Source organism: Clarias gariepinus, chromosome 21 (genome assembly GCF_024256425.1).
Source record: "Clarias gariepinus isolate MV-2021 ecotype Netherlands chromosome 21, CGAR_prim_01v2, whole genome shotgun sequence".
Taxonomy (NCBI): Eukaryota; Metazoa; Chordata; class Actinopteri; order Siluriformes; family Clariidae; genus Clarias; species Clarias gariepinus.
In genome coordinates, this window is record NC_071120.1 from 8,415,138 (window position 1) to 8,429,581 (window position 14,444).

Below are 14,444 nucleotides of genomic sequence, written 5' to 3' on the forward strand. Positions count from 1 at the left end.
GACAGGTCCAGAGGGCAGAGGGAGTCTGGATCACTGGCAGCTCAGGAACGACATGTGTAGCTCGACAGAGAGAGAGAAAGAGTGAAAGGGGGAGACAGGGGGAGAGAGAAAAGAGAAAGAGGGGGAGAAAGAGAAGAAGAGGAGAGATGGCAGTTACGTATGGTCACAGTCACACAATGTATAATGCGAATGTATATTAACTGTAGAGTGCAAGCAGAGACTCCGGCAGGACTAACTATAGCAGCATAACTAAAAGGGGAGAGCCAGAAGGAAACACAAACATGAGGGCTTCCTGAGATGTAAAGCAACCAATCGCTTCATTGTCAACAAACCTGAGTGATCAGTGAGAGTGGGGAGGACAGCATATAAACATGCCAGTTTACCATAATACTCTACGTCCATTAGTCCCCCAGATCTGCTCCTTTACCTAAGGCAAATCTATTTATAAAAATGCTTGGCTAAATAAATAGGTTTTTAGTCATCGGTGCACTTGTTGAAGACAACATCCCAGGCAGAGTGCTCAGAGAATGTGCTGAACAGCTGGCAGATGTTCTCACCGACATCTTCAACATCTCTCTGAGCAGCGCCGTTGTTCCCATGTGCTTCAAGGCCACCACCATCGTCCCCGTGCCCAAGAAGTCTACTGTGTCCTGTCTCAATGACTAACGTCCCGTTACACTTACTCCCACCATCATAAAGTGCTTCGAGCGGCTCGTCATGAGACACATCAAGACCCTGCTGCCCTCCTCACTGGACCCACTGCAACTTGCGTACCGTCCTAACCGCTCAACGGACAACGCTACCTCCACTACACTCCATCTTGCCCTCACACACTTGGACAAAAAGAACACATACGTTTGAATGCTGTACATAGATTTCAGCTCAACGTTCAACACTCCCCCAACAACTGATCGGGAAGCTGAGCCTGTTGGGTCTGAACACCTCCCTCTGCAACTGGATCCTGGACTTTCTGACCGGAAGGCCTCAGTCAGTACGGATCGGTAACTGCACCTCCAGCACCACTACACTGAGCACTGGGGCCTCACAAGGCTGTGTGCTCAGTCCCCTGCTGTTCAAACTGCTGACTCACAACTGTGTAGCAACACACAGTTCAAATCACATCATTAAGTTCGCTGATGACACAACCGTGGTGAGTCTCATTAGCAAGAATGATGAGTCAGCATACAGAGAGGAAGTGCAGAGGCTAACGGACTGGTGTAAAGACAACAACCTGTCTCTGAATGTTGAGAAGACAAAGGAGATGGTTGTTGACTTTAAAAGGACACGAGGCGACCATTCTCCGCTGAGCATCGACGGCTCCTCTGTGGAGATCGTCGACAGCACCAAATTCCTGGGCATCCACCTGGGGAAGGACCTCAGCTGGTCCCCCAACACCTGCTCCCTACACAAGAAAGCCCAACAGCGTCTCTTCTTTCTGAGAAGACTGAGGAAGGCCCAGCTTTCACCACCGATCCTGACCACCTTCTATAGAGGAACTATCGAGAGCATCCTGAGCGGCTGCATCACTGTCTGGTTTGGAAATTGTGCCATCTTAGGCCGCAAGACCCTACAGCGGATAGTGAGGACAGCAGAGAAGATCATCGGGGTCTCTCTCCCCTCTATTAAACACATCTACACCACACGCTGCATCCACAAAGCCATTAGCATTGTGGCTGATCGGACACACCCTTCTCACACACACTTCACACTCCTGCCATCTGGAAAAAGGTACTAAAGCATTCGGGCACACACATCCAGACTGTGCAACAGCTTTTTTCCACAAGCTATCCGTCTTCTTAACAAAAAGGGACTGGACTGATAAACACATACACACGCACACACACACAAACATTATCACTCAGCTTAACTCAACTACCAACATCTAAAACATTGAGACTGCACTGACTAATTAACACAAGCGCACACACACTGACCTACACCACCAAACTATCGTACACACCAACCTGTAAATGCTCTTTTGCACAATATTCATTACTGGACTACTTTTTTGCACTAACTTCTTTACTCTTAATTTTTGCTGCTACATTAAGAAATGTTTACAGTTTCTTCACTACCTTTCAACTTAACCCTCAACACCATATTATGTTACGTTGTATTTTGTCGCACTGTCACTTTGTTGTTGCTTTTGTTTGCACATTTGCACGTGCACTTGTTTGTCTGTTGTCTGTAGAAAAAAAAAATCCCTGTAGATAGTCTTCCATAGATAGTTAGCTTTTGTAATTTATGTTGTAATTTGTGTTAGGTCAATCTGTCTTGTCTCTGCTAGCCAGCTAACTAGTCCTTTTAGTTAGCTTGTTTAGTTTTTCTGTTAATTTATGTTGTAAAATTATGTAGCACCTTGGTCCTGGAGGAACGTTGTTTCGTTTCACTGTGTACTAACTGTATATGATTGAAGTGACAATAAAGTCTATGTGAACTTGAATATATATATATATATATATATATATATATATATATATATACAGTGACTTGCAAAAGTATTCGGCACCCTTGAACTTCTCCACATTACAGCCACAAACTTGAATCAATTTTATTGGAATTCCACGTGAAAGACCAATACAAAGTGGTGTACACATGAGAAGTAGAACGAAAATCATACATGATTCCAAACATTTTTACAAATAAATAACTGAAAAGTGGGGTGTGCGTAATTATTCAGCCCCCTTTGGTCTGAGTGCAAGCAGTTGCCCATAGACATTGCCTGATGAGTGCTAATGACTAAACAAGAGTGCACCTGTGTGTAACCTAATGTCAGTACAAATACAGCTGCTCTGTGACGGCCTCAGAGGTTGTCTAAGAGAATATTGGGAGCAATATTGCCATAGACTCTATTTGGGCATAACACATTAGGGAGAAAAATGAGTTTTTTTTATTGTGATATTTTAAAATAAAAAAAATGAATGAGATTGTTAAGCAGTCTGGTGTAATTCATGGATTTTACTAACCTTTAAGCAAAATACAACCTGTAGTCTATGTTCAGCAAATCATGGTTTTGGCCTTTTGGATCTACTGGAGGAGCATGAACAAGCTGTGGAAGTTGCTGACTGTGGTGTTGGAGGTTGCTATAGTCCTTGTGGGCAAGTGTGACTGTGCAGCAGTTTTTAGAGTGAATGATGTTTCTGGGTCGGGTTTGTGCTTTTAAATTTGAATTCCAAAAGGATTGAATGTACACCTTTGAAGCTATCCAAATGCCTTGCAAATGGCATGCTTCTCTCAAATTCACTCTGATTGACAAAGACTTCTTTCTGTATTTGACACATTGGGGAAAAAAGTCTTTAAAAGTTAAATCTTTGTTAGTTTTTAAAATGGTTATTGTAATGGAAAAATGGAAATTGTAATATTAAAGAATCAGTAAGAAAGTGATAAGCATCTGGTGATATTCAGTTATTTTACTGACCTTTAAGCAAAATAAACTGTATCCTCCTGTTTTTGAAGAACACTGTCTTAACTTTGACTGGTTTTGGAAGAATACATTTTATTTAAGTATTTTTGGGGTTTTAATTGCTGAGGCAATGTTCGGCTAAATTGTTTTTATAGAAAATCTAATTACTTGAACCAAAAAAAAAAAAAAAAAAAAATTACTGTTTGTATTAGAATTTGAATTACACGTTGGATCAACTTAAGCATTTAAACTGTGTCCACTTTCTTTTTTTTTTTTGCAGAAAGCTTTGTGAAATAAATTGTTTGGTCAGCAATTTGTCTAAAAGTTGTGTAAAAAAAAAGAAGGCTGTGCAACTTAATCCTAAAGTTTATTTTGAGGCACCCCATGTTTTTAGAGCCTAATGTGTTGTGTTTTACATTTTTTAAAATCAAACTTTATTAAAAGAGTTTTTCAAGAATATAGTTTACAATCTCACGTTTCAATTACATAGGTATTTTATACAATTCAAGAAAATTCATAGAGTTCATTGATGCACTTGTAAATGTAAGATACAAAAGGTCTGTAATACATTTCATTAAAATAGTTTTATACATACAAAAGTGTTACATTATATTTTCTAAATATTCCATGAGTGCTTTTTGAGTTCTTTTATCTGTTCTTATTTTTGGTTCACGTATGATCTGTTTTACAACAGTTTCAGCAGAAATTTGGCCTTGGTTAAAACCGTTTGAACATCTTGTTTTTCAGATCTTTAATTTTACTACATTTGTAGTAAATAAATGTAGTGAATAGCCAATTAAACTCTCAGTTTTTTTGATAGGTAATTTTCTGAATCTAGTTTATTGTAATTAGTCAGTGTATAAATATATTTATATTTGTTTATTTATGTTCTTGTTTTGTGTTTTTTTTATTTATTTATTAAACATCTGCAAATATGTTCCAATCAACACAGGACAATGCGAGACCAACGACAAGGCATTATATGAATGATGGTCTCACCTAAATATTTTTAGTGGGGCTGTGACTACACCAGCAAGGCAATTAAACTAGTGAGACCCCGCATACAGTCTCAGAAGGAGAGTAAGAGTGAGCAGCACAGCCGAGCATATGACTCATCATATGTACTTTTTGTCTTGCAACACAATAGTGCTCAGGGTAACATGGCTTGCCATAACCACAAAAATAAGTGTCCAGGGGGTTCATGAGCAATGGTGTGCAGGATAAGGAGGAATGCCAGGCTGAGTGGCAATGGGGAGCACAAGGCGAACACTATTGAAGGCATCCCATCCAGCAGCAAATTAATGAACTTGCTATACATGGAGACATATGCCATGCTGTACTTTTAGCGACAAATGCTTGAGATTTTATGCAGGAGCTTCTGGAGAAAGGGAGTAGTGCTCAACAGACAGCTCACTCAGCTTGAGATGAAGGTTACATCTCATTAAAAAAAAAAACTTTATTAGCTCTGAATAATCTGAAGACAATAGATGCTCTGAGATTCTTTTACAGTTGTGCTAGCTCTGAGAATTTTTCTGTGTCTTGACAACCTGGAAAACCCTGAGGTGCCTCCTGAGTAGTCCCTGGCCCTGTCTCAGCTAGATATTGCACTCTTTTTGCCTAGTATGGCAGCACGCTCTGGCACTAAGGAAATGCTTCTGTTTCTGCCAACAGGGATTGTAGATTGTAGACTGTGTATTGCTTCCACCTCCTGGCTGTGGAGACATCATTCTCTGCCACCCAGATTTGAGGATTTTGTGCCTGCTCTGCCACTTGCTTGTGACCTCCTGGGTTTGAGGATTTTGTGCCTGCTCCATGTCCCAGGTTTGTGTCTGCTCCGCCGCCCAGGTTCGAGGACTTTGTGTCTGCTCCACCTAATATGAAGAAATCTTTTTTTCGTTAGTGGGCACCTTTTACTGGCCTGGATAAATAAATGTTTGATTCCTGTTTTAACTCACATTTTCAATCACCCTATGTGAAAATTAAGTCATTTGGGATTTTTCTTTCTCCAAAATATCCGTAAAATTAAAGACATTTGCAAATATTTTTCAATTTCTTGGTACAGATGAGCTTATGTTGGGAAAATTGTTATTGACACAAGTGGTAGTATTAAAATAACCAAAAGAAACCCAAAAGTAATACTTCATAACTTCAAAGTTTTGGAAAAAAAGATATATGGGTTGGTGTGTAAACATAAACTAACCTTGTAATTAACCTATAATTATTATTTTACAGTATCTAGTTGTTTTAGTTCAATCATGGAAAAAATATACCCACTCCAGCACACATGATTTTCGCCGATAGAAATCAAGACATTTCCATTTGTACAAATCTCCGTTTTGGCTGTAAGGCTTAGTTCATGAGCAGCAGCGATATTTTTTTTCCTTTAACATAGCAGACCATTTCTGGTCTCTGTTTTTGCTGATTTGTATTCATCTTAAATAAATGGATATGACATTAAAATATATTGTGATAAAAAAAAGAAACGGAAATCATTAAATCAATCATATTTCTTAGTCTGTTCAGAAGAAGATGTTTTGTCCCATTTTTACTTTGGAAATATCGAAGTTTCTTTTCCATTTCAGTGCATGTTAAATAAACCAAAGTCTTACTTGAGATGTCGTCGAGTTGTATTTCTTGAGGTGATGGTATTTGTGTTCTTGGATTTCTCAGTAGCGATTCCATTGTGTTTATTTTTTCCTCGTTTTCTGTCTCAGTTGAGTTGTCCTTATTTGTGATATTTTGTCTTTAGGTTGATTGTCAGTGAAATTATTTCTGGAAGATGACCCAAACTTCTTACTTCCTCCTAGGAGCTCTCCTCCTCCTCCTCCTCCTGACCGTGGATCTTCTGCGTTTTGCGGCTTTACGCCTCGCTCCTCTCACCTTCCTCCTTCGCCTCATGGTCATTCTCTTTGCTGAACGTCTCTTCGCCCTCCTCCGCCTCCTCCTCCTCACTCTCCTGGGTGCCCTTCTAGTAGCTCTTCTACGCCTCCTGACTGGCCTCCTCCTCCTCATCGCAGCGCGACTGCTCACCTTAAACGACCTGCGCGCTCCGGCCCTTCCGGTCTGCACGAGCAAACCTCTCCTAACGAGCGATCTGAGCGCGAGGTTGACGCGCGAGTTGTTCTTCTTGACATCGTACCCGCGGCCCGCGAGCGCCTTCTTAAGCGCGACCAGAGACACGCCTTTGGGCTCGTGAGACGCAGCCACGGCATTTAAAATAAGATTTGGAATCCTCGGGCCGGCCTTCCTCCGCCTTGATCTGGATCTCCTTTTCCTCGCTCTGGCAGTGGAGACAGCCCGTCTTCTTCTGGTCCGTGCCATGGTTTGGGCGCGTTGAAAAGTTTGATGCGAATGACTTGTCGTGTCTTCTTGGTGTGAATGTTTACGACCTCTGAAAAAAATAAGCACTTAGTAACAATTGTTACGGCAAAATTACCCCTGACTTTCTCAATCAATTACATTTGTTACGTTAAAAAAGTTAAAGGAGACAGAAACCTGAGAACCTTATAGATTCAACCAAGCGCGCGGTTGATCCCAACAGTGGACGTCAGATGTGTTTTCTTACCTCGAGAAACGCTGTAATTTCCGAAGAAATGATCGATAAATCGCGCTGCAAAAAGCCTTTGCCGACAGCTGAGTTCCCGGTTGCATGTCTGGCCCGCAGTTTGTTCGGTTTTGTTCGGATTTTGTTTAAAATGACAATCGAAGCCAAATCTACAGGGCGACTGAGTGGTGGACATGGAATTTCTTCTATTCTTTTAAAGTTCGTATCTCAAATTTCACGATGACGTATAGATTCTATAGATAATTTACTTCTAAAATACTTTAATCGACACATCCATAGTCGTTTTACCCAAACCTTTTTTTAACACCGAGTAGTTTTTAACGAATTTTCGGCGGTGGAGGTAGCACACTTCAACCCCGTCGCCACCTTTCGACAATTTCGTAGGGAATTCAACCAAAAATTATATCAAATTTTTACCAAACGTTCAAACAAATTAACACTCGTAAATAAGCATACACATAAATATTAGACTCCCTCAATCATTTATTATGCAAATTAAAGGAAGAATACAATTTGCAAGCTGAATATGCACATGCATAGAAATGATATGTGTAACTGCCTTTTCATAATTAATATAAACACAATTTTTATTTGTAATTCAGTTATTTTATTTTAGATCTGTATACACACAGTTTAGAAAAAGTCATACAAAGTCAGAGTTAGAAAGTCAGACAAAAAGTTTACACATTTCAGGAAAAGAAAAATAGCATGATGTATATGATTAATATAATATGAATAATATTATCATATATCATATCATATCATATATATATATATATATATATATATATATATATATATATAGCCTGTATGATTTTTTTCGCTGACAGGCGTAAAACCTGTGCCAAGTTATAGATCAGTTGCACAGTACGCTGTGGCGACCCCTCAGTGGGAGCAGCCGAAAGACTAACCACACGCCCACACCAAGCTTGCCCCTAACTCATCTATATAAATAAAGGTTATAAAGTTATGAACTTGATCTTTCAGTGATATATTTGTTTCATACATCGAAGGACCAGAAACCAGTATCAGAAAAAAATTCTGTCTTTATATCTGTATGTTTGTCCAGACGATTTTGTCACAGCATAATGAAAAACAAATCTTTCTCTCTCTCTCTCTCTCTCTCTCTCTCTTAATTCAATTAAATTGTCATTGTCGCAAAGCAGCTTCACACAATCATAATCAAAATTAAATTATGGAAGTTTGTATGAAATGTGTATGAATCAAAATGATTAGATAGTCCCTGATGAACAAGCCAAGGGCGACGGTGGCAAGGAAAAACTCCCTGAGGTGGCAATTGGAAGAAACCTTGAGAGGAACAAAACTCAAAAAATAATACTCAATGTCCACGAGTCCCCCCAAATCTGCTCCTTTACTGTACCTAAGAAAAATCCAAAAATAGGTATTAGCCCAGACCTAAACACTGAGGCTGTGTCTGAATCCCTATCATTTATTGGAAGGCTATTCCATAGTGTAAGTGTTTTAATAGTTAAAGGCCTTGTCTACAGTTCAGTCCATTAGGTGGCGGTATGACTTAGGGGTTTGATGTGAACTGCTTTAATCTGAAAATGAAGAAGAAATTTTACATTTGAAAAAAGTGTTTTAGTGAAAGGCCTCTCTACAGTTCAGTCCACTAGGTGGCGGTATGACTTAGGGGTTTGATGTGAACTGCTTTAATCTGAAAATGAAGAAGCAATAGTTTTTTATTATTTTTTTATTAAACATTGTTGAACATAAGTAAACATTAAAACCATACATGGCCTGGTACCAAAAAGTAAAATTCCTTGATCAGACAGCAGACAAGCATAACATGGAAAAGAATGAAAAAGGAAAAATAAATAAATAAAACAAAATGAATAAATAAAATAAAATTAACTAGGGGTTTTCAGTAAGTTTAAGATGTTCTATAAATTTAAGGCATTCTTTTTCTTCATTCGTTTAAGTGACAGAAAGTAAAAACATAGTTCCTTGTGAAATATATAGAAATTTGGAAGCATTTTCAGAAATCTGTTCTTGAGCAAAAATAACTTCCCAAGAATAATAATTGTGTTAACTGCTAAATCATGTGTTTCATCTTCCAAAAACAAGCCAAATAGTAAATTTTCCTTTGTTAAAACATGTAAATCTTCAATGTCGGAAAATAACCAATAGTGCAAATCTTCCCCAAAGGCACAAGCAAATATACAATCAAATTTAAAAAACAAAAAATTTTACAAATTTACAATCATAAAAAAGATGCTCTGTAGTTTCAATTTGATCATTACAAAAGGAACAATTGTTAGCATCAAACCCAAAGCGGGATCTCAAGAATTCTCTGGAAGGATACACTCCATTGAGAATTTTAAAATGGACTTCCTTTACTTTTGGTGCCACTGGAAATTTCAAATATTTTGTTCTTAACAATTTAACTTTGTCCTTAGAGAAATGTTAAAATATAAAATTTTTATTTGAAGAAAAGAGATATAGTTCTTTAACAAAAACATTACGGATTACAATATTGGATAAATTTATACTAGTAATCGAAACTCCATTCACCAAAAGCTGAGGAAGACAAGGTATAATATTGTTTTGCAATAAATTACAAGACATCTGAAATATAGATTGTGGGATAGCTTTGATGATTTTATCATATTGCTTTCTGTCAAATAAATTAAATTTAGAGCTAAAATTTTCAAAAGACATTATTCCAGTATTATCTATTATTTGAATGACAGACCATATTCCTGTCTCCCACCAGTTTTTATAAAATAAGGATTTGTTCCTAATTACAACATATCTACAGTTCCATAAAGGAACATTGTGGGGACTAAAATTATGCTTAAAGATCATTTTCCAATAAAGTAAAACCTGTTGATGAAACACTGATAACATTTTAACGTTTTTTAAGGTCATAATCACACCTAAGGAAAAAATGGATACCTCCTAATTTCATAAATATTTGGGTGGGGATATGAAACCAAAAACTATTTTCATTTTTTATAAAGGATTTAAGCCAATTTATTTTTATTGTACCATTAATGCATTCAATGTCAAGGGCTTTTAGACCTCCTTCTTCATATTCTTTGACCATCGTTCCTTTTCTAATGTAATGCGTTTTTCTTTTCCAAATAAAACTAAAGTTAGCTTGGTTTATAGATTTTATTGCATGTTTAGGAAAAGAGATTGAGTAGGCTGGGTAAATGAGTCTAGAAATGCATTCCATTTTTGTAAGTAAAATTCTGCCAATAATAGAAATGTCTCTTTGAGACCACAAGTTTAAATATGACTTACATTTATCTAAGGTATTCCAAATATTGAGATTATTAAGTGAATTTATCCTTTGTGAGATGTATACCTAGGTATTTAACAGTGTGTTTAACAGGGATATTGTAAACGGTTGACAGAGGAAAATTATGAATCGGTAATAATTCACATTTGGTAAGATTTAACTTTAAACCAAAAGCCCTTGAAAAAAACTCAAGGGTTTGGAGAATTTTCGGAACTTGGTCAATATTTTTCATTATATTTTTAAAAAGTGTTTTAATAGTCAAAAGCCTGTCTACAGTTCAGTCCACTAGGTGGCGGTATGACTTGGGCGTTTGATGTGACTTGCTTTAATCTGAAAATTCAATCATAATAATAATAATGATACAATAGGTATAACAATTAATTTCATTGTTAGTTTCCGGTCAAAGCTATATATCCTTTTTAGCCACGACCATGACTCAAATGCGCGAGGATGACGTCAGTAACCCGTGGCAACGCAGTAGAATGTTAAGAAAGTAATATTTGTAATATTGATATTTAACAGGAAAAGAATGGAATTTTAATATGGAGGATTATGTTGGCTGCATTACTTAAACGCATTAGAAAGAACAATAGCGTTTAATATTAGCCTTTAAACAGGCAACTTGTGCAACCAATCATTAAGAGCTTTCGGCACGCCCCTACCTTTCGACACGCCCATTACTCCAAGCTGCAGCTACCCCTGTCTCTTTCCAGATACATCATGACCTCTCTGTTGATCTCAGATCAATTAAAACTATGATCTCATGACCAGAGGTGTGTGGCAACAGTCCAACAAGGATGTTATTTGGATACTGATTTTCACATGCCGAATGCTTTGAAAACTTAAATATCCAAAATTACACAATAAACGCACTTTTCCTGAATTCACTCTACTCTGTGTGGTAGATGTGATAAACTGCTCTGCACAAATAGACATAGGTTTGGAGTTCAGGGCTCGGTCTCTAGAGTTAAACATTACGAGTTCATTATCAGAAGCTTAATAGAACCACATGGGTCATGAAGACACAGCAGAAGGGGGCATATTTTCTCATTATCTTGCATAGGGTTTTAGGGATTAGTTAAATTTTTCTAATTTTATTTTTGTAAATCTATTTTATGCCAGTGTCTGATTATTTATTTATTGTCATTTTCCTTTATAAATTGTAGTCAATTCTATTAGAATTGAAGGGGCATTGTAAGGTATTAGAATATTGTAAGGTATGATTCCTGTGACCTGAGAACAGACCCCTCCCTGTGTTTCCTGACTCCTTATGTGGTAACACCTTGTACAGTACAGTATATCCTGTATCCAGAGGAATATACTGTAGTATATGCAGTGGATGATTCAGCCTAGGCCACCCCACTGAAGATCTCATGATACGAGACAAAATAGTGTTCAGCACAACTGACTCAGGGCTTCGTGAACGACTTTTGTCCATACCCGATTTGACACTTATAAAAGTTATTGCCATATGCAGAGCAAAAGAAGTCACAAAAGTGCGAGTCACAGCAATGGCAGCCTCATCAGAAGCCCAATTTGTGCATGCCATTACACAAAAAGGGTTGCAGCCTGCATGCAGGTCAAACAATTCAGTAGCAAATCAACAATCCTCAAAGTCATTAAGAGGACCCACAAGAAATTGTGGCAAATGTGGACGCAATCATTCTCCAAGACAGTGCCCAGCCTTTAATGAGACATGTAAAAAATGTGGCAAAAAGAACCATTTTGCAGTTGCGTGCAGATCAAAAGCTAAGATGAACATGCTTGATACGGACACTGAGTTGTCAGGAGTGGACATACTGTTTCTCGGTACAGTGATTCAGTCAAACAGTGCTGACACAGGCTGGCACACAAATCTGCGTATGGTAGGCACGATTGTTAGCTTTAAGCTCGACACAGTTGCTGAAGCGAATGTTATCCCAAAAAAAAATTATTGTTCAGCTTCGGATTACTGTAAACATTCAGAAGACTAACACTGTGCTTGTATCATATGGGGGCACCCGCATTAAACTAGAAGGTGTTGTTAAGCTACACGTGCATGCTGGAAACAAAACAACTGACATGATGTTCTTCGTGATCACAGCATCGAACACAGCAAGGCTGGGAAGACAGGCATGCGTGCAATTGGATCTTATAAGAAAAGTGGAGACACTCATATCGTCACCACCCTCCACAAAAACTGAGCTTCTCCGCCGCTATGCATCAGTGTTTCAAGGATTAGGCCAGTTTCCAGAATCACATCATATATACACTGACCCTACTGTTCCACCTGTCATACATGGCTGCAGGAAGGTCCAATATGCAGTCCATTACAGACGCTAGAAGAATTGGAGAACAGAGGTGTAATAAGCAAAGTTTCTAAGCCGACTCCATGGGTGAGCAGTCTGTGCATCACAGAAAAGAAAAATGGCACAGTCAGAGTCTGCTTGGACCCTAGAGACTTAAACAGGGCCATACTCCGTCAGCACTACAACATACCCACCCTGGAAGTCATATGGGGCAAGTTAGCTGGCAAAAAGCTGTTTACCATCCTGGATGAGAAGGATGGCTACTGGCAGATTAAACTGGATGAGGAGTCTGCAGACCTGTGCGCTTTCAACACACCATGGGGAAGGTACCGCTTTCATTGCATGCCTTTTGTCATCAAGTCAGTGAGCGAAGTCTTTCAGCGCTTGAATTTAGAGAGTTTTGAGGACATTGAAGGTGTCTTCATGGTGGCCGATGACATGATCATAGCTGCAGCCACCAAAGCAGAGCATGATGCCATCCTGGAAAAGGTGATGAACAGAGCAGAGAGTCTCAACATCAAGTTTAACAAAGACAAGCTGCAATATATGGTCAATGAGGTGACTTACCTAGGTCATGTTATTACATCGGATGGAGTGAAGCCTGATGAATCAAAGATATCCGCAATATTACAGCTTTCCCCTCCAACTGACAGAAAAGCAATTTAGCGTCTGCTAGGTATGACACGTTACCTATCACAATACATACCCAATGATGCCACCCTCACTGCACCACTTAGGCTGTTGCTAAGGAAAGATATAGACTGGCAATGGCATCCTGAACAGCAGGCAGCTCTAGAACAGCTGAAAACAGCCATAACAACAGCACCTGTACTTAAACATTTAGATCCAAAAGGACCCATAGAGGTGCAGGCGGATACCTCAAAAGACGGCTTGGGGGCCACTCTGATGCAGAAACAACAGCCAGAAGCATATGCTTTAAGAGCCCTATCTGCTGCTGAAAAAAACATGCTTAAATAGAAAAAGAACTGCTGGCTATAGTGTTTGCTCTGAGGAAATTTCACCAGTATGTTTACGGTGTTCCCATCAGAGTTCAGTCGGATCATAAACCGCTTGAGGCGATATTCTCCAAACCCAGCTCCAGCATGTCTTCAAAGAATGCTGCTGCAGTTACAAAGGTATGACATTCACATTGTTTTTACTCCAGGCAGCCAAATGTTAATCGCAGACACGCTGTTCAGAGCGTATATTCCATCTGATGGAGCAGAGAATCTAGAGCTAAGTGAAGAGAAAGTAATCTATGCAGTGAATGGGGAATCATTCCGTGGTAACATCATTCACATGATTCAACAAGCCACACAGTCAGACCCTGAGCTGGACCGGATACGACAGTTACATGAGCAGGGATGGCCAGACACAAAGAAGAAGGTTCCGTTAGCTGTTCAAGCTTACTGGCCGATTAAACACACGATCAGCATAGATGACGGGCTACTCATGAAAGATGATCGCAACATAATCCCTCAAGCGCTGCAACCTGAAGTACTGAAACGGCTTCATGTGGCATACCAGAGTATACAGCGCTCTCTAGCACATGCCAGGTCATGCTTCTACTGGCCAGGACTCACCAAAGCTATACATCAGATAGTGGAGTCTTGTAGTTCCTGTCCACAGAGTCTTCCTGAAAATCAAAAAGAGCCAATTATCTCACATCCAGAGGGACCATGGCAGAAGATAGCTGCTGACATTTTTGACTTTCAGGGACGAGCATTTCTTCTGATAGTGGATTATTTTTTCTAAATATCCAGAAGTCCTACACTTTTTGTAAGTCGCTCTGGATAAGAGCGTCTGCCTAAATGTAAATGTCTACAGCTGTCAGACTAAACATTTATATGGCTCACTTTATAGCACAGTTCAAAGCAGTGTTTGCAAGAAACGGTGTGCCCGAGACCCTGATCGCAGATC

General features: G+C 39.0%; 1 protein-coding gene across 1 annotated transcript; it reads right to left on the reverse strand.

Moving 5' to 3' along the window:
- Positions 1–6,196: 6,196 nt before the first annotated feature.
- On the reverse strand, positions 6,197–6,724 carry LOC128509769 (protamine-like). Its single transcript, XM_053481603.1, has one exon. It carries the CDS (start codon positions 6,722–6,724, stop codon positions 6,197–6,199), a length of 528 nt encoding a protein of 175 aa, XP_053337578.1.
- Between the last annotated feature and the right edge of the window lie 7,720 nt (positions 6,725–14,444).

What these genes read in the sequence shown, in the direction of transcription:
- LOC128509769 (XM_053481603.1), bottom strand. Translation starts at nt 6,724, where the DNA reads ATGGCACGGACCAGAAGAAGACGGGCTGTCTCCACTGCCAGAGCGAGG.